Source organism: Solea solea, chromosome 4 (assembly GCF_958295425.1).
Source record: "Solea solea chromosome 4, fSolSol10.1, whole genome shotgun sequence".
In the NCBI taxonomy this organism is placed as follows: domain Eukaryota; kingdom Metazoa; phylum Chordata; class Actinopteri; order Pleuronectiformes; family Soleidae; genus Solea; species Solea solea.
Window position 1 is genome coordinate 13,556,755 of NC_081137.1, and position 26,404 is coordinate 13,583,158.

The window sequence follows — 26,404 nt, forward strand, 5'->3', positions numbered from 1 at the left end:
TCGGAAACCACTTCTGTTTCATAGTTCACAGACGTTCTACAGTACGTACAGTTAAAGGTGCAGTAAGCAGGTTTGATCAATTATTCCAGGATAACACAGCGTTTCCCATACACTGACCAATGCGTGAAGGGCTGCCACAAATTGACTGATTGATTTTTTTCTCAACACAATTTAAAAACACAATTTATCAGTCGGCTCTCGTTCTCCCTCACACACACAAACAGATTTCCTGCTCTCCACGCACAGCCTGTATCCAAACACAAAGAAAAACGCAAAGAAGCGGAATATTTGGCACAGAGAAGACGGTGCCAGAGCGTCTCGGTTTGCAAGTTAGGAAAATTGCATTAGCTTGCTAGCACCCTTCTCTACTGGATTATCTCCCTCCTTGTTCATTATCTAACCAGTGAAGAACCGTCGCCATCTTGTGGGTGTGTGCGTGCTCACTACTACAACGCTGATATACACCTGCGCTCAACCGTCACCCCGAATCTGAAGTACATCAAGGAATCTGAGAGAGAGAACAGAGGATCTGACCAAATCACCGAGCCCGTCAGAGAGAAAAGCGCCTACTCTGCATACAGTTCACGTTGATGGAATGATTATTACTCCAGCACCAACAAAAACCGACAACAGTACAAAGAAACCTTTAAAAAATAATAAAAAAAAAAGTCTAAAAGAGTCGGACTGTAACGCCAATCTGACGCCTGACGATATCAGCAGAGAGTTTCAAAGATATAGAGATTCCCTCAGGTCTCTCTGGAGCTCCCCCTATAGTTTAGGAGTTTTTACAACACCATCCAAAACATTCATCCATCCATTGTCTAGCAAATTTAAGCTGTGGAGACATGTCCATGCTGTTGGCATCCGTTTTGCATGCTTCAGTGTTTTTTTTCGCTTGGTGAGACAGTTGTTTCCTCTTCGGTTTTCACTGCTCCTTTTTCACCGCTATTGCTGCCATAATCGAATAGCAGGTACCTGGATAGACTGTGTGTGTGTGTGGGTAGTGACGTAAAGCAATAAATGTTTCGTACAGCCTCCTGATTGGGAGGACTCCGGGACGGCGGCCCTGACCTTGCAAGGTTGGTTTTCCACTTACAGACATTTTACAAGACATTTAACCATCACAATGACTCCGAAGCTGTTAAATTAGGGCAAAAATACTGCATAGTTCCGCTTTTAAATTAGTGCTGCAATCCTAAAACGTGAGAATCTTAAGGCCCCCCCCCACGCGTGGGTGAAACTAAACAATCAATTATTTTTCCCAGCAAACCTGCCGACTGCAGCTTTAACAGCCAAGGTAACACAGCTCACACGAGGGAGCACCAGCAGCAGCAAAAACCACTCCATGCAGGTGGAGGAGAAGCGTATGTAAAAGTTGTACAACCCCCTCCTGAACTGATACTTAACCAGTCGTCCCTTACGACAACCGTTCATCTAAAAACAAGGAATGCTTATAAAAAAAAGGTGTGAGCAGGTGTGGCATCAGGGAGCGAGGGAAATTCAGTCTTTGTTTGGTTTTTTTTCCCATCCTCCATAGGTCCGAGATGAGACACTGTACAAACACTACGTCTATAGCAGCGCGGTGAGCGTCCCGATGGAGATGCTGCTTCTTTCTTCCAGCTTCGTGTTGAACGTCTCCATCATGAGGAGGGACTTCCTTCAGTCTGGTGCTTTATTCCTGACTACACGTGTACCTTTATAGTGTTATTATGGAGTTTTGAACTTCAAGAGACTATCAGCCTGATCGCTCACTCAAGCTCTCAACCACATACACTTGTAGGCGTGGAGACTTGGTGTTCAGGGAGGTGATGATAAGAAAAAGCCTTGTTTGTTCTCAGAGTGATGCAGTTCGTTACCAGGTGAACCCTGTGCGAGGTTTGTCACTGTCCTGGCTGATGCTAGCAGGGAGTGAGTGACGTTTTTATTTGGATCATCTGCAGGGTCATAACTGCACACAGACAAAAGAGCGTTGGACTGCGGTCAATAAATGCATCACCACACACAAGCAAGAATACCGAAAACAAGCTTTTCATACCTTGGTGGATTGGCCAGGGCTGTCGTGATGCGACTGGTGGACAACGTCGTTGACGATCATCTTGGCAATCTGCCACGCCATCTCTTCCTGTGCCTGGAGTCACAGCTTAATCAATAACTTTGACTAAGACTTTTTGTAATCTACAGACTTTAATAAATCATACATCCTACAGTGACGTCACAAAGTGAATTTGAATGCATTACCCTTGAGAGCCTCGAAGCGCTGAATCATTTATGATTATTTAACATTTTACAGCCTCACCTCATCGGAGTTGCCTTGAACCCATTTCTTCATTGCTTGAGAAAATATGGAGCCTGAAAGAGAGACGAGCAGAGCGAGACTAACATCAGCAAGCGGAGACTAGTGACTAGATGACAGGTTTCTCATCAGCCCAAATGTCTGGTAAGCTAAGAATCAGCTGTAAGGAGAGTGGAGGCTGCCACAGAGGAAGTTTATATTCACTGGCACAAAGTAGGTGTGAGGAGGAAGGAGATTAAATATGACAGAGTGAGGGCAAAAATACAATGAGAACATGGAGACAGATGGAGATAGAATTGAGAGAGAGAGAGAAGAGTGAGTGTGTCATGCCTTTGGATTTCTTCACATCGGGCTCTGGCTCTGCCTCCCTGATAAACTGGCCGAGCTCATTCACCTTCCCAAACGTCATCTTCCTGTGCAGACAAAAGGAGAGGAAGACGATTGAAGACAGCAGACAGAGCAAATGGGACAAAGCTGAGCCTCAGGCGCACACGCACACACACACACACACTCATGTCACAGAATTTCCAACACCAGTGAGGGAGCACGTCCGTCAGATAATCAAGCATTCACGCATATTTGTCCCTTTAATGCTTGCAGTGGATGAACCCTGATGCTTGGTGCTGGACGCAGCTATCAGAGGTTAGCAGAGCAGTGTCGGTCATGGCCGACAACGGAGCCAGAATTGATAAAAACAAAGATAACAAGATACAGGCATGCAGCAGCCAAAGGAACAATATTACATATTACAACAACAATGAAAGGCTCAACTGTGAAAGATCATTTTTGGGGTGTCATCTAAAATACAGATTTAGCTGTGTATTTATACAAATCTGAAGCAGAACCCATCATGTTTTCTATTGACCTGATGTTTTACATTCATTTCTTTTCATTCGACTACTACATAAGCCTAAAATCACAAGAAAACTTAAGGGGGAATTGTATTCAGCCCTTTGAAAGCAAAGGAGAAACACAAGGCTCACCCAGCATATGGTCGCTGGTACAAGGACTCAGGGTCCAGGCTGGCGACATCCACGGTGATCGCCTCATCAAAGTTCTTCAGGATTTTGATCACTGCCTTTCTTGCACCTTGCTGTAGTGACGACACCATAAGCGGAACATTTAGCAACATCACATGTAACTTCCCTTTTTTCTTTTTTTTTTTTCGATGAAGACAACTGAACAACGGGAATGACTAGAAACCCTTGGCATTAACTGAAAGACTTCTTCATTATTGACGTAATGAGGTGGAGCAGTTTTAAATGTCAACAGATAGGGGGGAAAAGGCTGAAGATGTGGGTTAAAGGTGGGGGGGGGGGGGGCTCACCTGAGTCTGAGAGCCCTCACTGGCATTTGAACTTGCGCGGTCGTTGTCCGCGGGCCCGCTCTGACCTGGAGTGTTGACATTCACAAATTCATCCGCCCGCACTGAGTTGATGAGGTCACTCAGGTATTTGTAGTAAAGGTTGCTAGACAGGAAGCCTGGCATGTACACCTGAGTGAATGTAAAACAGGGTAATGAGCTGCCTGATATATTTCACAAGTTACAAGAGGTTTACGACGAACCTTTACAGTGTCAACCTTCTGTTTCATTCGTGTAATGCAGGTGCATTTGTCAGTAGTGTAACGGGACAATTAGTCAGTGACTTGCAACATAAAAACTTGAGGAGGAGCCTATTAAACACATTAAACAGTTGATTTTAAAAACATGATGACACAAGCAGGTGCTTTAGAAAGTCCGGTGTGTAAGAATTAGTGACATCTAATGGTGAGACCACAGACTGCAACAAAGTGAGGACTCCGAACTACAGTGGCCTTTGCATATCAGAAAATATGTAAACAAATTTCTCTGTCATTTCCTCCAGTTTGTGCATCAGTTTCTGTGGGAGGAGCCAGTTTCTGTGGGTAAAGCCCTCCTTCATTTTAGTAGTAAGCCTCCATAAAACAAGGCCCTTGCCTAAAGACCATTTAATTGGTTTATTCTAAGGCTACATAAATCAGATGATATTTGTCTCAAAGTAACCATATACTTGAAAACTGGCAACGAAACTGCCAGGCTGCAGATTTCTACGTCCTATAGTGCTCCATTCCTCTTTTCTTAAACGAGCACAGTTTGCAGAGCCATTGTCGGGTGGCTATCAGGGAATCTGACCTTCTCCATGGTTGTCCAGGCCTGTCTGAGTGGAGTGTTGAAACAGTCGGGGAGAGGCCCGCCCTCTCTGCAGATATTTGACTCTATTTCCATCCGCACAGAATCGCCGAAGCCTAGAGGGTTAGTAGCTTGGAGTGAAAAATACCTGGAGAGGAAACAACCAAAATCAGCACCTGTTTTATTTACCTATACATTTTAATGCACTGCCCAAATAAAAACCAATACAACAGAAGACAAAATGAAGAAGAAAAGGACAGATAATGTTGTGTCCCAGGAGATGCCCCAAAGACATCAGAAGGCAAAAGTGTGAAAAGGGCCTTTTAATTAGAACAAAGACACAAGTTAAGGCCTGGGGATTAAAATAAAGAGCGATCAAATGACAAAGCAGTGTTTGCCACATACTCCCGACTACCTTGAAACCTACCACCTGCTACTACTGCAATTAACTGACCATTTTTATGATGAATTAATCTGTCACTTAGATTCTCGGTTCGTTTTCAGAAATGAAAAACAACGTTGAGCAATCAATTCACCGCTGCAGCCCCAGTGAGCACAGGCGAGACAACAACACAATAACAGATCAGGGGTTTTAAAGACTGCAGTCAAATGCTCAAATAAAAATAGGGACATCTGATTTTTACACTCTCTGATCAATATGTTAAATACAAAAAAGACAGGTCAGTGTACCATGTGCCAGGAAGACGTAACACCTTACATGATCCTTTACTTCAAGTATTGTGTGCCCTCATCGACTCGGTCTCCAGACCATAATATGTTAATAAAAAAACAAGTTATAGGGACCTGTCCTTTGGGTTGGGTCAATTGGCTCAGTTTACTCTTGGTTTCCCTAACCAGTTACAGGTACATTCATGTTTAAAAGCAACAAAGCACATTTACAATACAGGAAGTAAATATATCATCACATAACTGGTATATAAGAGGAAAACCGTTCAAACATTAGTAGTATATAGTATGCATATGCTGTATTACATATATATTGTGTGTACTTAGTAAAGTAAAGGGTTATATTTGCTTCTTTTTTGTGTGATGAACTATTATAAGTCATTGAGGTACATAATTAAGTTTAAAGCAATACAAGACTGTTCCTGCTGCCGAAGCAGAATAGGAGCTAATTAGCAGTGTGCAGACTATTTTGCTGATGATGATGGAAGTAGTGTTAAAGCAGCAGCACTATCAAGAATCTTATATATATATAAAAAAAAAGAATTAAATAAATATGGGTGTAATTAAACTGCAGCTACTGTATACACTGCACATGGTAGAAACGACCAAATATGTTTTAGTTTATTTGATAAGGAAAGCAAAATGTTAATGAACATCAGGAGTAAAATACAAGATGTGAAGATGCCCGCATTATCAGCAAGAATGCTAATTTACTTCCATAATCCTGAGGCAGGGAACAATTAATAATACTGAAGTAAAAGGATAATAACTCAAATGTGCTTACAGTCCTGGTTTGCCTTAAGCAAATTAAATCAAACCCACTCTTTTCATTAAAATAAAACAACTGGATGAGAGTGAGAAGCAGCAGTCAAAAACACCTACTTGTCGTAGAGAATCATGGCGTCATTTTGAGCCTCCTGACCATCGTACTGGCCCCTTTTAGCAGCGAGCTGATTCTGGAAGTTGTCTGCCGCCAGCCAGAACTGCAGTATATTCATCGCCTCTTCCTTTTCCATGTACTGCAGGGAGGGAGATACAAAGCATGGGATAACTGACATGTTCACACGCACGTGCAGGTTTGCGACATCATTGCGTCACAATTAACTGAATGTCCTGTGCACATGATGACAGAAATTCTCCCACTGAAGTCTCTTATCTGCTAAACTTTGTGTATGGAGGGCTGGACATCATGTTCATACTCACTTTTGTGTGACATGGATGGTTAAAGGCAGAATTATTTTGTGTTTTTTTATGTTTTGCTGTCATGTGTTCTCTGTTTATCAGTGCTATGTTGCTGCTAGAACTGATTGTGGAAACAAGAAGAGAGGAGGCAGTTGCTATTAGCACCGTCATGTATGCAGCTAGTGATGCTACTTTCGTTCTGCAACAAAATGGCATGAACAAACACATGATGGTGACAAATTGTCCCCCACCATGTGGTGTATTGCAATAGTCCTGTAAGACATTTTAGTGAAAACATCTGCTGAGGGCAACAAAACAACTTAGGGAGACTTCAGATACTCAAATACTGTCCAGGTGTAAATAGCTGAACAGCCTCTGTGTGTCACCTTCATGACTCACCGTTAACAACATCAGTGTGGCTATGTGTTTGCGATAAAACATTATGTAATGTAATAAATGATGTGCCGAGAACCACTGAGCCCACTCACCTCTGAGAAGTAGAAGAGCGCTGACTCAGAAAACAAGATGTCAGCGAGGAACACCGAGCCACTCGTTAACACTTCTATCTGGTATTTACAGAAATGATGGCTCCGCTGGAATTCACTAAAGTGCCTGGAAATCAAAGCGCAAATGGAAGATGAGTGCAGCTGCTACTGTGGATATCAGGATGGTAAAAGGCCAAAAAGAAAATAAGTCACACTTTGAATTTCGAGTCACGGTGATGGGGAGACTTTCATGCAAAGTTTTTAATTTACGCTTTTGCAAAAAGTTTCACTCAATTGATAAAAGTGAGGAGGAAGAGACTTTAAATTAACTGAGAGCACAATGGGAAGCAGATGCAGAAAGACTTAAGAGAACAACCAGGTGAATATGTTTGGCCTGACACAAGGAGACGGTGACTTTCAATCGCACACTGCGACAAAACATGTCATACAAGAATATTCTACAAGTATACAACATGAGAGTCTCACTGGGTTTTTTGAAAAATGTGTGACAGCGGATGAATCGAGTACGAGAATGTGCTTTTCAAGAAAATGAAGAGACTCACTGCTGCTCCAAGATGGCGAAGACTACCGATTGTGCAATGACAAAGCAGTTTGGGTCCACCATGCCGTCCTCTCCACAGATCTTTGCTGCAGTGTTAGAACGGGGATATCACTTAAGACATGGTGACCAAGTTTGATTTGTCTTTCAGAAACTGCACATACATAGTGGCAGCATTCGTATCTTACCAACTATGTCGTTTCTGATCTGTTCTGTGAAGGGAATCGGCCTCACAGCATCTGGGGAGATGTACTTGGTGAAGATGGTGACTGCGTCTTTCTCTATACCTGAAACACACAGAAGCAAATAGCATGATTAGCCAGTGATGCTTTTGGTGGTGCACACTCTAAAGTATAGTTCAGTCCCTTTTAAAATATTGTAGAAAAACCACAACAAGGTGGCATGCTGGGGGCAGTCAAACAAACAAAATTATTTAAAATATCATGGAAATGTGACATTTATAATTGTTTCATGTCGTGACCCAATGATGTGACATTTCCATATCTTTGGAAAGAGCTTGACTGACACTGGCATGTCTACATAATACATGTAACATCTATTTTTAGGGCAATTTCTAAACATAAATTCACAATTTCCTATCATTCCAACTGAACCTTTATTGCCCCAGTAATAATAAAACATTTAAAAGTACATCTCTGCACAGCTATTCCACCTTTTGGTTGAACAACCAGACAACAGAAAGTTGTCTTTCATAATAATGTCCCTTTGTTTTAGAAAAGATGTCCTAATCACTTTCAGCATTTACAAATATCCATGGATTATGAGAAACATAAAAGGGGATTATTTAAAGCGGACTCACTTTTCATGAGTTTGTCAGAGAGGTCCCGCAGGGTGCTGTTAGACTGCACTTTACAGGGAGTCCCTGTCCTGGAGTTTGCCTGCCTGCTGGGTGTTTCTGCTCGAGGAGTGCCTGGTCTCAAGCCCGTGTCTGTGCCTGAGAAGTCCTGCCGCTCTGTCGGCACCCAGGAACCTTCGCTGCTACTGTCCCGCGAGAGGGTGTTGGGTGTGTGTGGGGCTGTTGCTTGGTGTTCTAAACCATCTGGCAAGGTGGGGACGGGCTCAGCCAAGGAGCTGTGTTTGACAGAGTTTAGACTGTGTGCTCTGATTCGAGACCAGCTGGTGGAGCGGAAACTCTCAGCCTCCAGCCAGAACCGAACCATGTGGTCAGCACCCTGCAATTCCACGAAATGCATGTAGTGGGGCACTGCCACATTGTCTTGGAGGACCTGGTCCAACGTCTTGGATAAACGAGAGCGAGTTTCCTGTGGCAGATAGTTTACACTGGAATGACCTGAAACACACAAATACATACGTATAGGTTTGGCAAATGCCCACTACAGAGGTCAAGAGCATGTTATACGCGTCATTTGACTTGCATTCAAGGAAAACACATGAAAAACTGTGTCAAACGTGTAATTCTAATCTATACCACAAGTGAATAACTGGAAAATAAGAGAAATGCAATGTAACAAGCCTGGTATATTTTATTAAACCTATGATGCTCCCATTTACATGATCTCAATTCAAAATAATTAATTTACTAAGAAGAAACTTATGAGTAAAACAATAATACTACAACTTTGTATAATGCATATAATTGCCCTGCTCTTCTCATGGCAGTTAGATTCAACTGTACAATGGAGAGTGAATAGAGTGTAGACTGAGCACTGCACTTTCTGCTATTTACAATTTTCAGCTGTCAAACTAGACAGAAGATAAAATGCAAAGCTGGAACGAGAAATGGAAGTTCAGCTCTCTCATTTGAACTGATAATGTGGTGCTTGCTGAAGGCTGACGCGAGCAGAATTCAAACTCCGGAGTGTCTGTGAATTCCCTGCTCTCCGTCTGTGTAAAGGTGGCCTTAGACTATGCAATTTCACAGATGATTAAACCCAAACAAACTTTTCAGAATCAAACATCAGCATCTGTGTCCTGTCCGTCCCGTCATTCATGTGAATATGAAGTGGTCAGCACTGAAGGAGGTGCCGACATCAACCTTTGACAAGTTTACAAACTCCAGCCACATCTAAACACTTACAATTTTGAATTTTGTAGGGATGCCATATTCATTTTTTTAAAAATAAATGAATATCATGTCTGCAAACACAAATACATCCACATGCAGAGAAAACCGGAGTGAGCTCACTGATTTCAAACATGACACTGGAATAGTCAGAGCAAGTGGGTGGAGTTTTTGTGGTGTTTTGTTTGCTCTATGAAAACAGCACCGTGTCACTCATGCTGCCACTTCATATTCCTTCAAGGTCCAGTGTGTAGGAGGTGCTATTTGCAACAAATGATTATACTAGCACCCATAAGTATGTTTGTATACGTGTATAACTGTTCGTTTTCATAGCCTCAGGATAATCCTTTTATATGCACTTTAGGCCAAGGCCTTACTTTATGGTAGCCAAAGTATTTCTTCAGCAGCCTGAATGGACAAACCAGCCAGAGCATGCATTGTTTCGAAACGGAAGCTCACCACGCAAACAAACAAGAACGGCTCCACCTAGATAAACCTGATGCATAAACCAATGAAGGAGGAGGAGGTAGAAACGGTGGGGAGAGGGGAGAGAGAAGTGAAAGAGTGTTTTACATCCTTTCTGGAATGTGAGGGCCACTGTAGTTCCCTGGCATGCTTAGAAGAAAGGACAGGTGGAGTCCTCCGTTTGTCGCAATACGCCGTTTCACTGTTAGATGAATTGTTACGCACTGGACTTTTAAGGTGATATAGTCAATGCCACCATGAACATTACAATGAAAGCTGTTATTATCAAAACAACCACGTGGTAAACTGCTAGAGCTGCCGACAAGCTAATAATTAAAGTAACTTGCCTTCCCTGCATTGAATCATCAATCATCACACATAACTAGAATTATCACTGGCACTTAGTGTATCTCTGTCAGACGCTGTTGGTCCAGGCAGCAGCACAGGTTCCACCACCTCGTCTGACTCACAGCTGCTATTCTCTGGACAACTTGCTCGTACAGTTCCGGTCGGTGCTGTTGCTCAACATTTCAGCAACACATACGTAAGAGGGCATCCAGTATCCACGCAGAGAATTCAAGTTTAGTGCCTTACTGGTGAAAGGGAGGAGCATCTTTCCTCGCCGAGTGACGACAAGATTGTAAGGCTGATGTCACTTCAAATTCCAGTCAAAACAAGGCTGTCTAACAATGACACTCAAGTCATACATTAAGCCAAGTCCATCATGAAAAGTAACTGAATAATCCCTTTAAGCTCATAATGTATTCGTTCATACTTAATATCTTAATAAGTCTCTATATCTAAAACAAAAACTTCTTGTTACTAATCTAACATATTTATATGATGGTGGGTTTGATTGGTCTTTTGAAAGTTATTTAAAAACTGAGCACAAAGAAAATGAGCTGTACCCAAATCTCCAAAGTGTGCGGCCTCCATGTGGCTTGGCTGTTTCTTGAGGATGGCGGTGCGACCTCGGGCGAAGGAGTCCATGTTGGCAGAGATGGCGTTGATTGCCACATGGCTGGGCCCTGCAGCTTCCTGGATGGCATGGTGGTTCCGAAGTCCTAATGAAGGAGAGTGAGGGTTGGCTGGAGCTGGGAGTGGAAGACGGAGGACAACAAAAAGAAAACAAGTGGTGCATTAATATTACATTTTGTGACTCCATGAAAAGGTCTTTTTCGTGAAGGTTTTAGAAGGAGCCACAGATTAATGCACAGAAGCCTCTGGGTGTGTGAGCTTGCTGAGACAACGGACTGGTTAGTGTTTGTTTGACAGTGAATGCGTTTCACTTCGAAGCTTGAGGTCACAGTTTTGGTCCTTGTGACCATGTAAACAGCAGTGATTAAACATACTAAGAGTCATCTTATGTAAATAGCTATTTGAAGTTCTTCTGCAGTAGGGACGAGCTGATCAGTGTCAGCATTGATCTGATTAAATATCAGTGAAAAAGAAAAATTTATAATGTGATTCAATTGAAAACCTGTAAAGTTCACATAAATGCTTCATTAAGCACAGACGGTAAAACAGGTTGTTTTTTGTTCTTAATGGGGCAGAATATTTATAATACAGTTGGAGCATTATGTTTTTAAAATGGCTTGTTATGGCAAAGTGGTAAATATATCAGCACAAATGTGTTGTTAACAGTGTACTGGTTATTACGTTAAAATTACTATACTGAACCGGTATGGGTCGATACTCTAGGTTGTTGGTATCTGACAAGGAAAAAGTGGTATCGAGCCATCCTTATTCCTCATGAAAGTTAGTATACAGATGTGTGACAAATCAAAGGCCAAGAGAAAAAAACAAATTGATAATATTTTGTGTAATCAATGTATTAGTCCTCAAAACCAAGCATTTTCAATGCAACAGGATCGTGTGACACTTTAATAAGCTCAGTGAAGTAAGTGTGAACTCACCTCTATTGACTTTAGAATCTGTAACTCTCTCAGGTTCTTTGCTTTTGGCTGTAGGAAGAAAAAGGAGAGCAGAACTGTAACTGGAGAAGCACACAAACATATTCATCACAATATGGGGCGAGATGAATGAGCAAAAAGACTGAGGGGTAAGGTGATGCAGTGTCACTGAAAAGACTACAGCACATTATACTGTACAGTTATGCAATGATACTGTGAGGAAACTAAAACATAGCAACAGTGAAAATAAATAGGGAGACTGTTCTGATATGTAAAAGCCCTCTCAGTCCTGCCGAATGATAGGAACCGAGAGTGCTTTGATACGAGACTTCAGCATTCACTCCTCTTGAAGGTTACGACTTAATGACCATCTGTGGAAAAAGTATGCAATGACACCAAATCTAAGCTCTGTGGCTGGAGGCCAGCACTCATCAGTTCAACTCACCATTCAAGTCTACAGATTATTTATCTGTCAAGCCAAGTATCAATTTCAGACATGGACAGAAAGGCCCGAGTATAAATGGTACAAAAGAGGCTTTTTAGAGACATTTTGAACCGAGCTGTTTGTAAACACATCAGCCAGGAATCAGAAGCTCTTTGTCAAAGAAAATAGCTGTCTTCTCTAAATGGTCTCGGCTCTAAAAAACCTTTGCTGTACTAAACTGAGGCATTGTACAAAAAAAGGTGTCTTTGAGGGCTAAATAAATATTCATCAAGTGGCTGGCTGAAAAGCATGTTAGGGTCCTACAGATACAGATGACAACACTTTAAATGCATCACCGGAAACCAATCTCTTCCTGTGTGTCATCCCATTTGAGAGCATTGTTACAGCACTCTCTTGTATTTCCTCATTTTGGGGCCCTGCTGTGTCAGCTGTTTTTCACCACTGTAATATAAGAGGAGAAACAAATAACCCCACTCTCTCTGTATAAGTGCAGACTGATTTTCTGGGGAAGCAGTGTTCAGATTAATCACTGCTTCTTCATTACATAACCGTTATATTTGTGTAATTTTTAAATCGAAGCAACTGAATATACTGCTTCTTAAAAACATAGAGCAGGGAATATTACTTTTAAAAATACACTAGGATGGTGTAGAGAATACACATGTGGTGATTCTTATTCTAGTACACTTCATTGCCAGTTAATTAGTAAATTCTCTGATGCAGAAATCCTCCAATAAATCCTCCCTTCACAAATAATGTGTTGATTCAGTCTTTATTACACTGCATCAGCTGAAGTGTGATGTACTCCTATAAAGAGGCAACTGAGAGAAACACAGAGAGCTCACAGTGTTATGGAGTTGTAGCAGCTCAGAACAGAATCAAAGACCTCAGAGTTTTTAAAATGATAAACAATTCCTGTGGAAACTATTTCAGTAGTAGTGTAAAACGTGCATGAGTTTCAGTTTTGAAAGTCAAACTATTGAAAGAACTGATGAGTTGAAATTGTTTACATTTGCACTTGCTCACTCAGTACATGCATGCATAACTGCTACATTTCTGGCATTTCAAAACAGCGCTAGAATGTAAAAGTAATTAAGGTTGATAATTTCAAGTAAAATTTGTTTTGTTCTTATTTCCTTTATTTCCTCTTCAATATATGTTGATATTCTGGAATGGCTCCTATGGTCATTCCATTTTTGGTCAGAACTGGTTTCTTGCGTCCAAAATTAGCTTTAAAAATATTATAACTATTGTGCTTTGTTCCTAGTAATGTATAACCAGATAAATCCATATTATTCATTATAATTTGTTCATGCCAACTGTGATGTCCCTCTACTGAGCTTTATCACTGACCACTAATGCTAACGTTAGCCGCATCATTGGCAGATTAAACTCCATCAACGTGGACTTTAGACATTTAACCACTGGACCATTAACGACTCTATTTCATAAATGCAGGTTTTGAGAGAGTTCTGTCTGACTTCTTGCTCGTTAAATGTCTTTGATGATGCACAAAACTGGAGCTACCTTGACGAGCAGCCACATCACAGCTCCGACACCTGTGTTGACTAGCCAAGAGGACAGTCAACTGTGAGACGCCATTATTTTAGAAAAGTACAATGTGTTTATAGTCTGTTGTTGACAATGACAGTGCCTATTAGTAGATTTACTGCCGCCCGGGATAACACGTAGCGTATTTAAGGTAGGAAGGGAGAGAGAGGCCACGGCTAAGCTAACCGTGTCACTGCACAGAACAGCAGCAGCAGGAGGAGGTGGAGGAAAGCACACTTCGCCACACGCACACACACACCACCGTCTGCTCTTGGCTGTATGAGCCGTAGTCTTGACCACAGTGTTCAAGTGTTATCAAGAGCACTGAAGCGGACCGGGTAAGCTACCAGCCGCCGTTAGTGTTGGCGCCGCAGCTTACACTGGAAAGCTTGTTCCTCACCTTTCCTCTTGAAAAACGACATGATGGCTTTCGCGCTCCGGACGTTTCCTCAGCTCACTGACACCGTCCCGTGGATTCACGGCTCCCTTCATTCAAATGCACCTGTTCCTTACACGCCCACGGTGGAAACGGTTTTATATCGCAGTCCCGCTGTCAAATCCCAATTTTCCCCAAATCCAAGCCCAGGTCCACGGCCATATTGTCAATAAACGTCTCACTTCCGGGCTAGTGCGGCAGCAGCATTGTGGGAAATGGTGTGTTACCAGCTGTGGTCGCTGGAGTGCGCTGTTTCTGAAAGGACATAGAGGTTTCTCAAGGTTTACTGCACTGTGCCACATAAGAGAATCATTCCCAGAATCCTACAGAGAGTGTGATTATTCTTTAACATTTTATGTTATTACATTGCTGCTACTGATTTTTTTTTTTTTTAGCTTAATCATAGAGCTGACTGAACACATCTTGATGATGATTGCATTAGTGCATTAGTTTCAGAAACGTAAGTGTGTAAGGAAGTGTCCATAAAATCCATAAAATATAGTGTTGGTTTTTCCATAAAGGTACAACCTAAGCCTTATTTTTCTACATGTAACTCCATAGATTAATCAATTATTTTACATCTAGTTAACATTTTGCTATTATGAAACTGCACTTAAACCTGTCAGTCAGGCTTCATGAAGTAAAAGCAGAATATTAAACAAAACTGTAATTCTGTAATTCAGCTGTTAATCCAGTCATTTGTAAATTGTTGCACCCGTGGATCAGTAATAATGCTGTACCTCAAAAAGTACTTAAGTTCGACATAAAGTAACAGAAAACAACAGTGTGTGTGGTCCATCCATAGGCTGGGTCATGCCTTTTTAATCATGATGACGGAGTTGGCAAGCATCGCCGTGTCAAAATCACACATATACTATTTATTTACTGGGAACAAATGTTGACTTTGACTACAAAATGTGATGTGAACAAACAGCCAAGATGAATAAATAGGACTCAAGGGAATATTCATGATGTTTTATTTTCATGAATTGCAATTATTTTCTTTCAAAGAACTGTGGGACATTTTGGAGAAATATTTCAGAGAAATTATTCAAACAGAACTACTTCTAAATAACGATTTTACATGCAGATAGATTAAAAGACAGACTTAAGGAAATTTAGGAGGGAAAAAAAAGAAATTTAAATCATTTCATATGATTAAGTCATTAATTGTTTCAGTCTCGTCCAACTCCATGAGTCTCTTTGGGTCTGTCAATACGATAGACGAACTCTGCTGGCACAAAGTAGCCCAGGTACTCCACACTGTCGGGGGTTGTGTCTATGTAGTAGTGTCCACCTTCTCCATGGTGACTGAAGCAGTGTGTGTGCTCCACGCGGAGGTCCAAACCCTGGATCCACACCAAATAAAAGAAAACAACGTTTACTAAACAGCCCACGTTGCAGATGCGTATCCGTGCTAAAAAAACAAAAAGCCATTTTGTTTCGTGTGACTTATTGCAATGTAACAAGAGTTCACTTCACTCACAGGATCTCTGGAAACCAGCACTGACAGGCAGATGAGTGGAGCGCTGACCTCAAAGTGCTTAAGCCAGCTGTTGACCTCATCAGCCGTGTTGAGTGGGCAGACTGAGAACTCCCTTGGCTAAAGATAAAACACAAAAAAATGAATAACATCATGTTCACACTGTATGTTTCAGTATCAGTACAATCGGTAAAGACTGTACTGTACAGTCAGCAGCATGAGCTACACCTATGTTGGGTTACTAAATGGTCTGTATACTATACTGTGTATATCATACCACACTTTTCTAGTCTTGATGACCCTTCAATGTCAACCTAGACAATCTGATGAAATGGTTTCATCAGATTCACCAACTATATAAACACACCTGAGCAAAAAGTACTAAAACATGTTTAATCAGATTGAATTTGTGGAATTGGGAAACTTTACAGTTCAAAGTTCGCTTTTCTAAACAAAAGTCAAATAAAAACGGTCTATTTTGTGACTTCTGCACAACTATTTCTACTTTATATCACTACTTAAAATGTGATATCAAATTAATCAGAACTTTGACAACACATAAGACAAAACACACATATGTGACCTATAAACACACATCCCCAGGATGTCCATATAGGGAGTTGTGCATTATTCCCACAGCATCAAAGCTCTACTCACATGGATGCAACATAAAATTAGTTTTCATCATTAGAAAAGAGAAATAAGAAGAGTAAAAAAATTAGTGGCAACATATGGTTTCATACCACCTCCAAATGTGTGGTTTCTGTGTGCGGATCTGGATTGGGAACATTCAGACCTGTATGTGTGTCAGTGTTTCATGTTTTATTTCATTCACCCTACAAATTGTGCTTTATGATGACACTTCTGATGTGTCTGCACTTCTTTTAACCTCTTTGAAATAGAGGACGGTCATTAATATCCATTATTTACCATGATGTGGATTTTAGCTTTCCCTTTCTGGATGATGAACGTGCCACCGAGAGCCAGGCTTTTATCGGGGTAGTGGCTTTCAAGAGTCTTCCTCAAGGCTGTTACGATACTGTGGCCTCCTGTTCTCTTCTTGGCCCGCACCTCTATGACCTGTGGAGGCACATGAGTGAGGAAAACTTTGCAAAGTCAACCTTTTATAATCACTTTCTTTTTGTTAATATTTATTCTTTTGAATGTTCACAGCACGCATGTGTGGTGACGGGGCTAAAGGTCATAGACAACTTGGTTATTAACTTGGTTGGTCATTGTTCTTCAAAGTTTAAATATAACCAAACAGTTCATCATTGGCCAAAAAGCTGAGATAACGATGACAACGCGTTTCTCAAGAAACTGCACTGCACACATCATGCCTCGTTCTCTGAGGCCAAAAGCTACAGATCTAGTGTGTTCGGGTGAGACTGATACCTTTCCAGATTTCCCTTCACATGCATACAGATTAGCCAACAGACCAAAGCTGCAGTCAGAGAATTTCTCGCTGTATTTTTCTTGCAGACACTGGCCATCAGCCGGATTGATGGAGGCCATGTAACTGCTGTCCACTGCAGGCCTTCCCTCCGCCTCTGTGAGAACCTGAGGCATCAGCTGTAGATCAGAAGAGAAGTCAGAGGTTACGATGACAACATGGCACAATTTATTGATGCCAAAATGTTGCTTTTAGCAGCATGAAAGAAACAAGTTTTAGTGGTGAAGGTGAATAACCTCTGCATTCATTCCAACTATCCTGGAAGGAGCAGCTCCTGCTCCAAGGATGAAAGCTCCCGGCAGCTCCAGCTCTTTAGATATAGTGTTCATGTTGTATTCCTGGGAGGAGAAGGTGTATCGCTTAACTACAGGTGAATTCATACTATCGTATTGCAGTATTTGTCGATAGTGCATTAATGTGCAGAGGAAAAAATAGTTACCTTGTGCTTCTGAACCAAAGGAATGAGGTACGGTACACCACCCACATCAGTGATTCTAGGACTTCCACATAAGCCTTCAAAAGTGGCATTAAAGGGTTAATTCAGTGTTTGTTGCATACAGTTAAGTGCTGACTGTGCTGTTTGTGCCAGGAAACATTCACAGACCCTTGCTCTCAATGAAAACATGGCTGCCAGCAGGGAGAAAGGAAAAAAAACGATAATTTGCCACTCAAAGATCAAGATCTGTGCTTGTTTGAGACTATGATATTTGTGATATGTTATTTATCACACAAATAAACCACATAAACAATTGAAAATGTGCGTAGTAAACCACTCACTCCCCACACCAAAGTCCACAGAGAAAATCAGTGATTTTAAATCACAGTACACAGAAGTAGTTTGTACACTGTAAACTAAAATCAAAATTTCCTTATGTCCCTGCTGGTGGCCATGCTTTCAGTGAGAGTGAGCTTCTAGTGGTTGATTCACTGGAACAACAAATGTTAGTCCTATCACGTGACACAAATCTGACAGCCCTCTAGTGACATACATGTGCAAAATCAGTGTTTTAATGCTCCGGGTGCCTTTTGCCCCCTAATGTCTCTTGAAACACATATGCGAGAGAGATTTGATTTCTTCTAGCATTTGTGTTTGAGGTGTGTAATGTCTCAATGTGTGGAAGTGGTGGGATATGAATGGAGTGTGCCTGTAGTGTGCCCATACCTTGAACAGGAAAGTGGAATGGTTCTTTAGTGAGATCTGGACACTCCACAACACTGACCTGAACTTCTGCAAAGTTGTCTTCCAGTCCTGCTTGCAATACTGAAACCAACAAAAACACACCACCACCATTACTGCTGTTATAAACAATCGAGTTTTATTAACCTGCATTTGCCTATTTGGCTGAAGTCCTTACCAGTTTGCAGTTCCTGCAGGTCTGGAATGAACAGCTGAGCTTTCTCGGTTTTGCTGATGTCTGCCATATCTGTGCTTCAGGGGTGAATGCACCCACAGACTGTTTGCAGGGCAGGAAAGAGAGTTTGATAAAGCGGGCACAACAGTATGGTTAAAGTTCAACCGAAGAGTAATGAATAGCAAGATAGTTAACATCCCAGCACATGATTCCTCGTCACGAACGAGTACTGCGTGCATGGGTAATATTGTATATATAAGTTCGTGATGTTTTTTTTTATATTAATTATTTCAGTAATAAGTAAAGGAAATAGATATTTATACAATATTTTTTACTTTTCTGTAAATAGACAATCTATTTCCACGTTATTAATCAGCCACTTTTGTTACATCAATAAAATATATCAATAAAAATGTACATTAATATTTTAGGTTTATATTTAACATATTTGTAGAAAATATATCAATCCAAGTACACATATGTACAGATAATGTTTGATTATATGTCAGGTTCAATTATGTGGAGGACGGGGAATCAGTGCAGGGGAAAGCGGAAGTTAAAACAGGGTGACCTCTTGTTTCTGTTAGTTTGCTATCCCGTTTCCGGTGATTGGTCACATGACTTTACGTCACATACCACTTCCTGGTTGTTTTGAGACCGCACATGTGTATGTTGTGTTTTTGTATGCGTAGTCGCGGTTAGCGACTTCATGTACGTTATTAACGATAATGTGTAGCAAATATCACCATTATGCGTCAACAGCAGACATGTAATGTGAGAGCGTAATTCGAGCAACTATTTCGTTGGAGCCTCCGGGAGTGTTCGCATTCATATTCTGTCTGTTTGTTTCGCTTCACTATGGCTACAGCGCGTACATCTTTGAATTGCACTCAGTCAAATGGAATTGCTGAAGTTTCATCAGCAAAGTCACCCCACGTTGTCTCGGAAAACGTAACTATGGAGTACATATCGCAGTATCGCGAGTCTTCGGGGAGACCGAGCAAACAGGATGAAGTGTCGGATAATAAGAGCCCAGCTGATGCTGGAATGTAAGAATTTCATGTCTCTCAGTGATCCATTCATCTATCTGTCATGATGTGCTTTTTACAAAAGGCATCAAGGAATTAACACTTGCTATAGTTTATAGATTGGCTTGAATCAAAGAATCTGTAGTCAAATTATGGGAACAGCTGACATATCCCATAATACTCAATTTTAATCTGTGTGTAATTCTGTGTCTGTATTGTTTGTTTTTTGTGGTGTTTGTAGAGCATGATTACGATTTGCTCTTTTCTTCTTCTTTTTTAGAGCTGTAGCGATTACTAATAAAAATGTACAGTATATAATTAAATAATTAAAAAAGCTTTTTAATTATAAAACCTTTTATAGGTTAATAATTGTGGTTTGTGGACAAAGCAAGACATTTGAGAACGTAGATCATTTTGTAATTTTTCAAATACTGCTTTTGACAGTTTTTGAAATTTTATTGACCTATTAATTGAGAAAATAATTGACAGGTTAATCAATTAGTTGTAGTGGTATGCTTTTTTACAGTGCAGAAGGGGCAGAAGATGGTATGAGAGCCTCTGTTAACAAGGTGTTTAGATGTGAGTGGTATGATAATGTGATGAACCAGCTCCTGCTGTGACAGCAGCCTGAAAAGGCCCCCCACACTGATGCTGCATGTGATTCCATCCCTAGAGACTCTGGAGACGACCTGTTCATAACTCAAAAGCCAGTACCTGAGCCCGTGAGGTCAAGAAGACAACGTTCTTGCAACCTGAGGTCTCCCAGAGACGGAGAGGAGGATGAAAGTGATTCTTCATCGTCCTCTTCCAGAACTTACAAGAAGAGGAGTAAAATAAAGAGAGTCACACTGCCAAAGTACAGCTTTCCCTTCCTCCCACAGAGGAAGAGGTCAAAGAATCCTCAGTTTACTCGGCAGCTTACTACCAGGCAGAACATAACCCTTCATGTAAGGACCAAAAAAATATGCTTTGTTTTTTTTTTCAATTTCCTGGCTGTTGTTTACCTTTAGCAAATGTCACTATTATTTAGTGGTGAAGTCTTTTCTTTTTGCAGACTTTTTCAATGGGAGGCTTCTTTCAATGTGCCAGAGAGCTGGGGCAGGACAATGACAAAGGAGATGATGTGCCGTCATCTTTACCTACAGTGGACACGGATGGGGAGTACATATCGCCATTGTCAGAGTAAGTTAAAGGGATAGTTCAGGGTCGTTATGGTCCGCTGTTAGTATGGCTTCCAGTGGGGAAACAAGGAAACAGATTTTAGCCACTGAACGAAAGGCTCACTTTGTATATTGGATGCATGCTTAAGTCGACGATGTCTTAAAAACATAGTCATCACTTAATCTCAGTCAGACAGCTTTTGTATACTATAAACTGAAGTGTGTGACTTTATACTCTGAGAAGATAGCACTAATTTCTCGAGCCTGGCTATTTATCAGGGTTATATATCAGTGGCCAATATTAATAATTCCAATAATTGTTTGGGCATCATATTTTGAAGATATAATTTGAAACATCTCTGTATTAAAGTATTGAAAAAATTATGCGATTAATGTTATATAATGTGCTGAGTAATGTATTTAAATTGGCTTGAAAGGATCCCACACTCTTTAAATCCATAGAGATCCATACTAATGTTCAAGGTAACAGACTTAAGGGGTGGGGGTGGGGGGTTGATACAGTGAAATAACGCTGCTTTTGCATGCCGAAATTACATCACCTTTGAAACACAAAATATTGATTATGTTTAGCATATCATTTTTTCACTGAAACGTTAAATAGTTTGTGGATTAGCATAAAAAGGTCAATTGACGTTTCAGTCCATTAGATGGTGCCAAGTGCTCACTCTCACTAGAGCTGTTGTGTGAGTATATCTCAATGCAGGATTTAACAAATACTTCTCGTTTTAATATCGTATAGTGACTTATAATATCGTGATCATTTCGTATCGTGGTGTCTCGTGGCGATTCCTACCCGTATCTGCTTCATACGCTCTGACATAACTTTTGGGGCAAATCTCGTTTGAAATGTCAGAGTTTAAGAGGGAAATATTTGTAACTAATAATTAGCCAGTGTGTGTCTTTTTATTTATTAAATTGTGTATAATTGTCACTAATGGATTGATGCGTTGACTCAAAACGTCCCATAAAGCAAATAATGCTCCGAGGAATTAAACAAGACAGAAATTCCCATGGTCCCACACTACCTCCTGACGTCATCAAACTAGGCTTTTTATTATTGTTTGATTGTGTGACCCCTAGTAGCAGAAATCATGATTTTTCTTCTGTCTTCCTTTTATATAGTTTTCATACAAAGCACCTTGACTTTCTTTAACCTACACGAAAAGGTGCGATCTGTAAAAGGTCAGGTGAAATTGATTCATTGACAGTAAACACCTATTTCTGTTAACAGAGAAGAAGAAAGGTCAGAAAGTGTGGACATCAAAGTGGTGGTAAGTTTCTTGTTGAAACCAAAGCAAAAATAGATCTCACTTTTTATATTTTCTGACCTTTTTTTGCACGTGTCATTTAACAGGAAAGGAAAATATTTGTTGCAGCATCAAAAGCAAAGGGCATCCCACAGAAAAGCAACAGGAGCGTAAAAGGACAGAGAGGGAAAAGCAATAATGACAGACGAGGAATGTCACTTGGAAGACAAAGGAAAACAGGACAAAAAATACAGGCTGAGGAATCCACATTAAAGGATAAGGCCATGTTTTCAGATACTGAGAGCTCTGATGATGGAGGTCCTTCTCGTGGAGCTCAGGCTGAAAAGAGGACCAGTCACACAAGTATCCAGGCCCAAACTGAACCACCACACACAGAGAGACGTCTCACCAGGGCAAACAAGAGGTTGGCTGAAAGACAAGAAAGGGAAGAAGAGCTTTGTCACAGCAGTGATGCTACAGTTGGTGAACTACCGGAGCTACAGAGAAGTCCAAGGTATCGCACACTAAATGGCTCAGAAGTATCTCTGAATGTAACAGAGCCACAAGCAGGTGTTTCCCACACAGATCTGTCCCAGACAGGACAAGCAGAAGAAGAACCTGAAAGCCAAAGCCTTCTTCTTCGAAGTCTCCCACGTGACATTGCTAATGATATTATGTACAGTGAAATGGGGGGAGAGGAGAAGAATAAATCAAAAAGAGATCATGAACATGTAGAAGAAACATGCAGCCAGAGTCCGGAAGAGCCAGAGTGTCTTCCCACTGCAAGACCTGTCGACATGTCCGAGGAGAATCCTCTGCCAACACAGATCAGTGATGAGATGGAGATTAATGACGAAAACGGGAGAGAGAAACTGGCGTCCCTCTCTGATGATGACGCTGTGAGACGCACTCCTGATACAAAACAAGAAAAAAGGAAGAGAAAAAAGACAAAAAGGACAGCAGATCATCTAGGGCAGGAGGAGGATGGAATCGTGGAATCTGATGTGAGAGTGGAAAAGGACTCTCTGAGTTTATTGACAAGTAACGAGGCAAACGGTGGCAAAAAGAAGAAGAAGAAGGAAAAGAGGCAATATAGTAAGGATGACAATAGTGTTGAGCCGCAACAGCCTGGCACAGTTTTAGAGCCTCTAAATGACGATGCTGACACACCAAGGAAAAAGAAGAAGAAGAAAAAGGATAAAGAAAAGGAGATTGTAATTGTAGACGAAGGTGAAGAAGACGCACAACTGAGTGTGATGGAGTTGGAAAATATTGAATCTTCACAGGAAAGATTGGCGAGTACTTGTGAAACGAAAAGAAAAAAGCACAAAAAGAAGCGGCAAACTCCTCCTGATGATGTTATAGTGGAACCTGAAAATGGTGAAGCTCTGTCTCATGATGCAACCTTGGAAGAAAGCCCGGCGCAGTCAGTGAAGAAGAAGAAAAAGAAAAAAAGGGAAAACCTCTCAGAGGATGAAGCTATTTCTTGCACGCCTGACCAAAAGGAAAAGCTTGATGATGCTGATACTACACTGACAATAACGGAAGGGCCTGACATTGAGTATACTGAACTGGTGACTAAGAAAAAGAAGAAGAAGAAGAAAAGTGAAAAATCTTGCAGAAATGTCACAGAAGACACCGTGACACAAAGCGACGGTTCTGTGTCTGCACGGAAAAAGAAAAAGAGGAGGGCCTCTTCCTTCCTCGATGCTGATGCAGAGGAAAAAGATGCTCAGACACATGGGGAACAAAGAATCTCCTGATTCAAAATCTCTTGCTCCTGTGGGGTGGGAAAGCTCAGTGTCAGCACGAGTGCTGTTGAGACCGAATCAGCAGAAAGAGCTGGAAGTTCAGCAGAATCTCATGTTGTGGTCAGGAAAAAGAAGAATGCCGTGGCAAAAATTGTCGTTAAGTGTGTGATGAGGAAATAAAGTTGGAGAAACAAAGTTGATTGTTGAAGCGCCGTTTATTGAGAGAGTCAAGAGTCAAGTTGATGTAGTTTTAGAGCTGGCTCCTGCGTCATGAGCTTATCTGTGCAGCAGGAAAAGATGGTCTTGGGTCCCCGGAACAGGCAGGAATGGTCAGATCAGTAAAATCAGTTTTGTGTGGGCATTGCTCAGTTTGCTGTAAGTGTTTTCCATGATATTTAAGAGGAGGAAAGATCCTGAGCAGGACTTTGAAGGAAAGATTGACGTCAGAGTGCTCTTCATGAAACAACTGACAAACTGATGACGGACATGTCCAAATATGCCTCACCGTCTTTAGACACACCTAAAAAATCAGCAACAGATGGTGGGAGAGACAAGACAAAGAAGAAAAAAAAAATGAAAACCACTGATGATGATTTTGATCGGGCTTCAGACTTCACTGTCTGAAGCATCGGCCTCAGAAAGAATCAGGAAGGACAATCCATATGAGGACTTAAGATGAACTCACTACTGGGATTTTGTGGAGAACTTTTTAACACAAAATAACCCTTGTCGTCCAAGTGACAAAGGCTTTTTAAAACAGGAGTGCAATCAGATAGTGCCTGACCACTTATAAGTACTTTGGGAGGTGGTGGGAGACCCATTGTGACCACATTGAACAGAAGTGTAAATGCAAAGAGTCTCCGATGTGTCTCCGCTCCACCCACAACAACTACGTAAGCAGAAATAAGTTGGTGGCTCCGACTGACAACAGTGCACAGAGGAGTCTGTACAATAGCTCGACTTCACCTGCCGCTTACACTGTTGTTGGTATGGCAGCACATGGGATGTGCCATTAATCTGTCGATTATTTTCTCGATTAATCAAGTAATCGTTTGGTCCATAAAATGTCAGAAAACGTTAAAAAATGTTGCTCCGTTTTTGTCAAATCTGGAAATGATTTGTCTTCTTTTGCCCACAAACCAAAATGATTCAATTTTAATGATTTCTTTGTTATATGGAGCAACAAAATTAAGAAAATATGCACATTGAAGAAACTGAAACAATCATAAATCTTGTTTTAATCATGAAAAAAAACTTCAAACCGATTACATGATTATCAAAATAGTTGACGATTCGTTTAGTAATTGATTAATAATCGATTAATGGAGTAATTGTTTCAGCTCTACCGTGATCGGGTAGCAATCAGATCCATCTTAATGCTGTATACACACAAACACTCCCTCAGTCAGGTCCAATAGCATTGCTTGACACAAGTAGTGTTGTATTGTGTCTGTTCATGATGATCAACAATTATAACATCAGCAACAGAAATCACCACCAGGTATGCAGATTTAATGTGCATGATCTTGTTTTGTATCAAAGCATGTTTGTTTTTTTTACTCACCCAGCTCTCAACCTTTTTGGTGTTGAAAATTAATTCTAGAGCAAATCAACATAATGATTCAAGCTAAACATGGGGCACATGGACATGGAAACTGACTCTTTTTCTAATGTTATGCAATTAAAATCAGTGTCACTTTATCTACAATTCTAAGAGGAAACTCTGTCATTTTTTGTTTTCTTATCATTAAACAGTAAATCTGCTTTCAGACATGCACAACACTCCGAGTTGATTTCACAAGCAGCTCCCTCATCTAATCTCTGGATAATGTCCGACCGCGTGAGCTTGCACGAGAATGCAGGAGGAGAAACTCCAGATAATCCACAGCGAGTGAATGTGTCCTGCCTACTGCATCTTTAAGTCAGGTTCCACCCCCTCACCGGGATCAAGCAGAGATTATTCTGCTGTTGTGAACATGTCTCACCCAGACAGTCACCTGCAGTGTTTGTCATGAATGATCGTCAAACATCAGATAATGTCACATCACAAATTATGCCTGTCTTCCTGTTTACGGTGTTTGATTTCCAGATGGTGATAATTAATGGAGACAATATGATACTCACTATTGGTCTGATCACTGGATCGGATTTTGGGCAGATAAAAATGCAAAATTTTATTTAAAAAACCCTGTATATCTTATGCTTCGCTATGCACAGACTGTAAAAATGTAAACAAAAATCTGCAACAACATTTTAGTCGAGTCAGGGCTGTTTATTTTTTCTATATGGGAGAAGAACATTTGTTACATAGTTGGAGAAATATGTCTTTGCACAAATGTGTTGTTAACAGCTCCATAGTTTTAAAAGTCTACAATGACTGTATTGGACTGATGTCCTTTCACACTGTCAACACTTATATTTTTAAGAATACACATTTATTATAATGACAATTGTATTTTGAATAAAATACATACAATAAGGACTTTTATTTTGAAGGAGTATTTATATAATGTCTCTTATTATAAAGGACACACATTTATCTAATGTCCCTTTTATTGGACGAAATATCCTTTATGTTTTTAAGGAAAAATAATATGTATTGAATAACACATTATGAGGTCGATTTTACTTCTAAAGAAACGTATTTAATGCAACGTCGCTGTTTTATTTTGAAGGAAACGGCCGGAAGTTGTGTGCTCC

The 26,404-nt window shown here is 40.8% G+C and overlaps 3 protein-coding genes across 4 annotated transcripts; 1 reads left to right on the forward strand and 2 right to left on the reverse strand.

The window, feature by feature from the left end:
* Nucleotides 1-661: 661 nt before the first annotated feature.
* On the reverse strand, nucleotides 662-14,403 carry akap10 (A kinase (PRKA) anchor protein 10). 2 transcript variants are annotated; one of them, XM_058628053.1, is made up of 15 exons: nucleotides 14,174-14,403; nucleotides 11,781-11,828; nucleotides 10,773-10,958; nucleotides 8,176-8,667; nucleotides 7,544-7,642; nucleotides 7,360-7,444; nucleotides 6,800-6,923; nucleotides 6,012-6,148; nucleotides 4,446-4,590; nucleotides 3,621-3,788; nucleotides 3,277-3,386; nucleotides 2,624-2,706; nucleotides 2,297-2,349; nucleotides 2,036-2,128; nucleotides 662-1,948 (listed from the first exon to the last, which is right to left on the reverse strand). In XM_058628053.1, the coding sequence occupies exons 1-15, from the start codon at nucleotides 14,193-14,195 to the stop codon at nucleotides 1,943-1,945; spliced, it is 1,851 nt and encodes a 616-aa protein (XP_058484036.1). In that variant the 5' UTR covers nucleotides 14,196-14,403; the 3' UTR covers nucleotides 662-1,942. The 2 variants fall into 2 exon arrangements, with proteins under 2 accessions (XP_058484036.1, XP_058484037.1); XM_058628054.1 differs by lacking the exon at nucleotides 662-1,948 and having other exon boundaries at nucleotides 2,030-2,128.
* A 766-nt stretch (nucleotides 14,404-15,169) lies between these two features.
* Nucleotides 15,170-18,653, reverse strand: c4h11orf54 (chromosome 4 C11orf54 homolog). Its single transcript, XM_058627608.1, has 8 exons — nucleotides 18,501-18,653; nucleotides 18,308-18,406; nucleotides 17,585-17,658; nucleotides 17,382-17,483; nucleotides 17,088-17,264; nucleotides 16,623-16,772; nucleotides 15,696-15,812; nucleotides 15,170-15,558 (listed from the first exon to the last, which is right to left on the reverse strand). Exons 1-8 carry the CDS (start codon nucleotides 18,565-18,567, stop codon nucleotides 15,385-15,387), a joined length of 960 nt encoding a protein of 319 aa, XP_058483591.1. The 5' UTR covers nucleotides 18,568-18,653; the 3' UTR covers nucleotides 15,170-15,384.
* A 486-nt stretch (nucleotides 18,654-19,139) lies between these two features.
* On the forward strand, nucleotides 19,140-26,186 carry LOC131458984 (ABC transporter F family member 4-like). The gene is made up of 5 exons (XM_058628385.1): nucleotides 19,140-19,546; nucleotides 20,199-20,472; nucleotides 20,580-20,707; nucleotides 21,938-21,977; nucleotides 22,061-26,186. The coding sequence occupies exons 1-5, from the start codon at nucleotides 19,356-19,358 to the stop codon at nucleotides 23,714-23,716; spliced, it is 2,289 nt and encodes a 762-aa protein (XP_058484368.1). The 5' UTR covers nucleotides 19,140-19,355; the 3' UTR covers nucleotides 23,717-26,186.
* The last annotated feature ends 218 nt before the right edge of the window (nucleotides 26,187-26,404 follow it).

What these genes read in the sequence shown, in the direction of transcription:
- c4h11orf54 (XM_058627608.1), bottom strand. Translation starts at nt 18,567, where the DNA reads ATGGCAGACATCAGCAAAACCGAGAAAGCTCAGCTGTTCATTCCAGAC. An exon ending in AAGCTAAAATCCACATCATG is followed by an intron (nt 15,813 to 16,622) that starts GTAAATAATGGA and finishes TTTTATCTTTAG; the next exon opens with CCAAGGGAGTTCTCAGTCTG. An exon ending in TGCTGGTTTCCAGAGATCCT is followed by an intron (nt 15,559 to 15,695) that starts GTGAGTGAAGTG and finishes GTGTGGATCCAG; the next exon opens with GGTTTGGACCTCCGCGTGGA.
- LOC131458984 (XM_058628385.1), top strand. Translation starts at nt 19,356, where the DNA reads ATGGCTACAGCGCGTACATCTTTGAATTGCACTCAGTCAAATGGAATT. An exon ending in GGCAGAACATAACCCTTCAT is followed by an intron (nt 20,473 to 20,579) that starts GTAAGGACCAAA and finishes TTCTTTTTGCAG; the next exon opens with ACTTTTTCAATGGGAGGCTT. An exon ending in GTGTGGACATCAAAGTGGTG is followed by an intron (nt 21,978 to 22,060) that starts GTAAGTTTCTTG and finishes GTCATTTAACAG; the next exon opens with GAAAGGAAAATATTTGTTGC.
- akap10 (XM_058628053.1), bottom strand. Translation starts at nt 14,195, where the DNA reads ATGTCGTTTTTCAAGAGGAAAG. An exon ending in GCCATGATTCTCTACGACAA is followed by an intron (nt 4,591 to 6,011) that starts GTAGGTGTTTTT and finishes TTTCCTCTCCAG; the next exon opens with GTATTTTTCACTCCAAGCTA. An exon ending in GTGAGGGCTCTCAGACTCAG is followed by an intron (nt 3,387 to 3,620) that starts GTGAGCCCCCCC and finishes TCGTCACTACAG; the next exon opens with CAAGGTGCAAGAAAGGCAGT.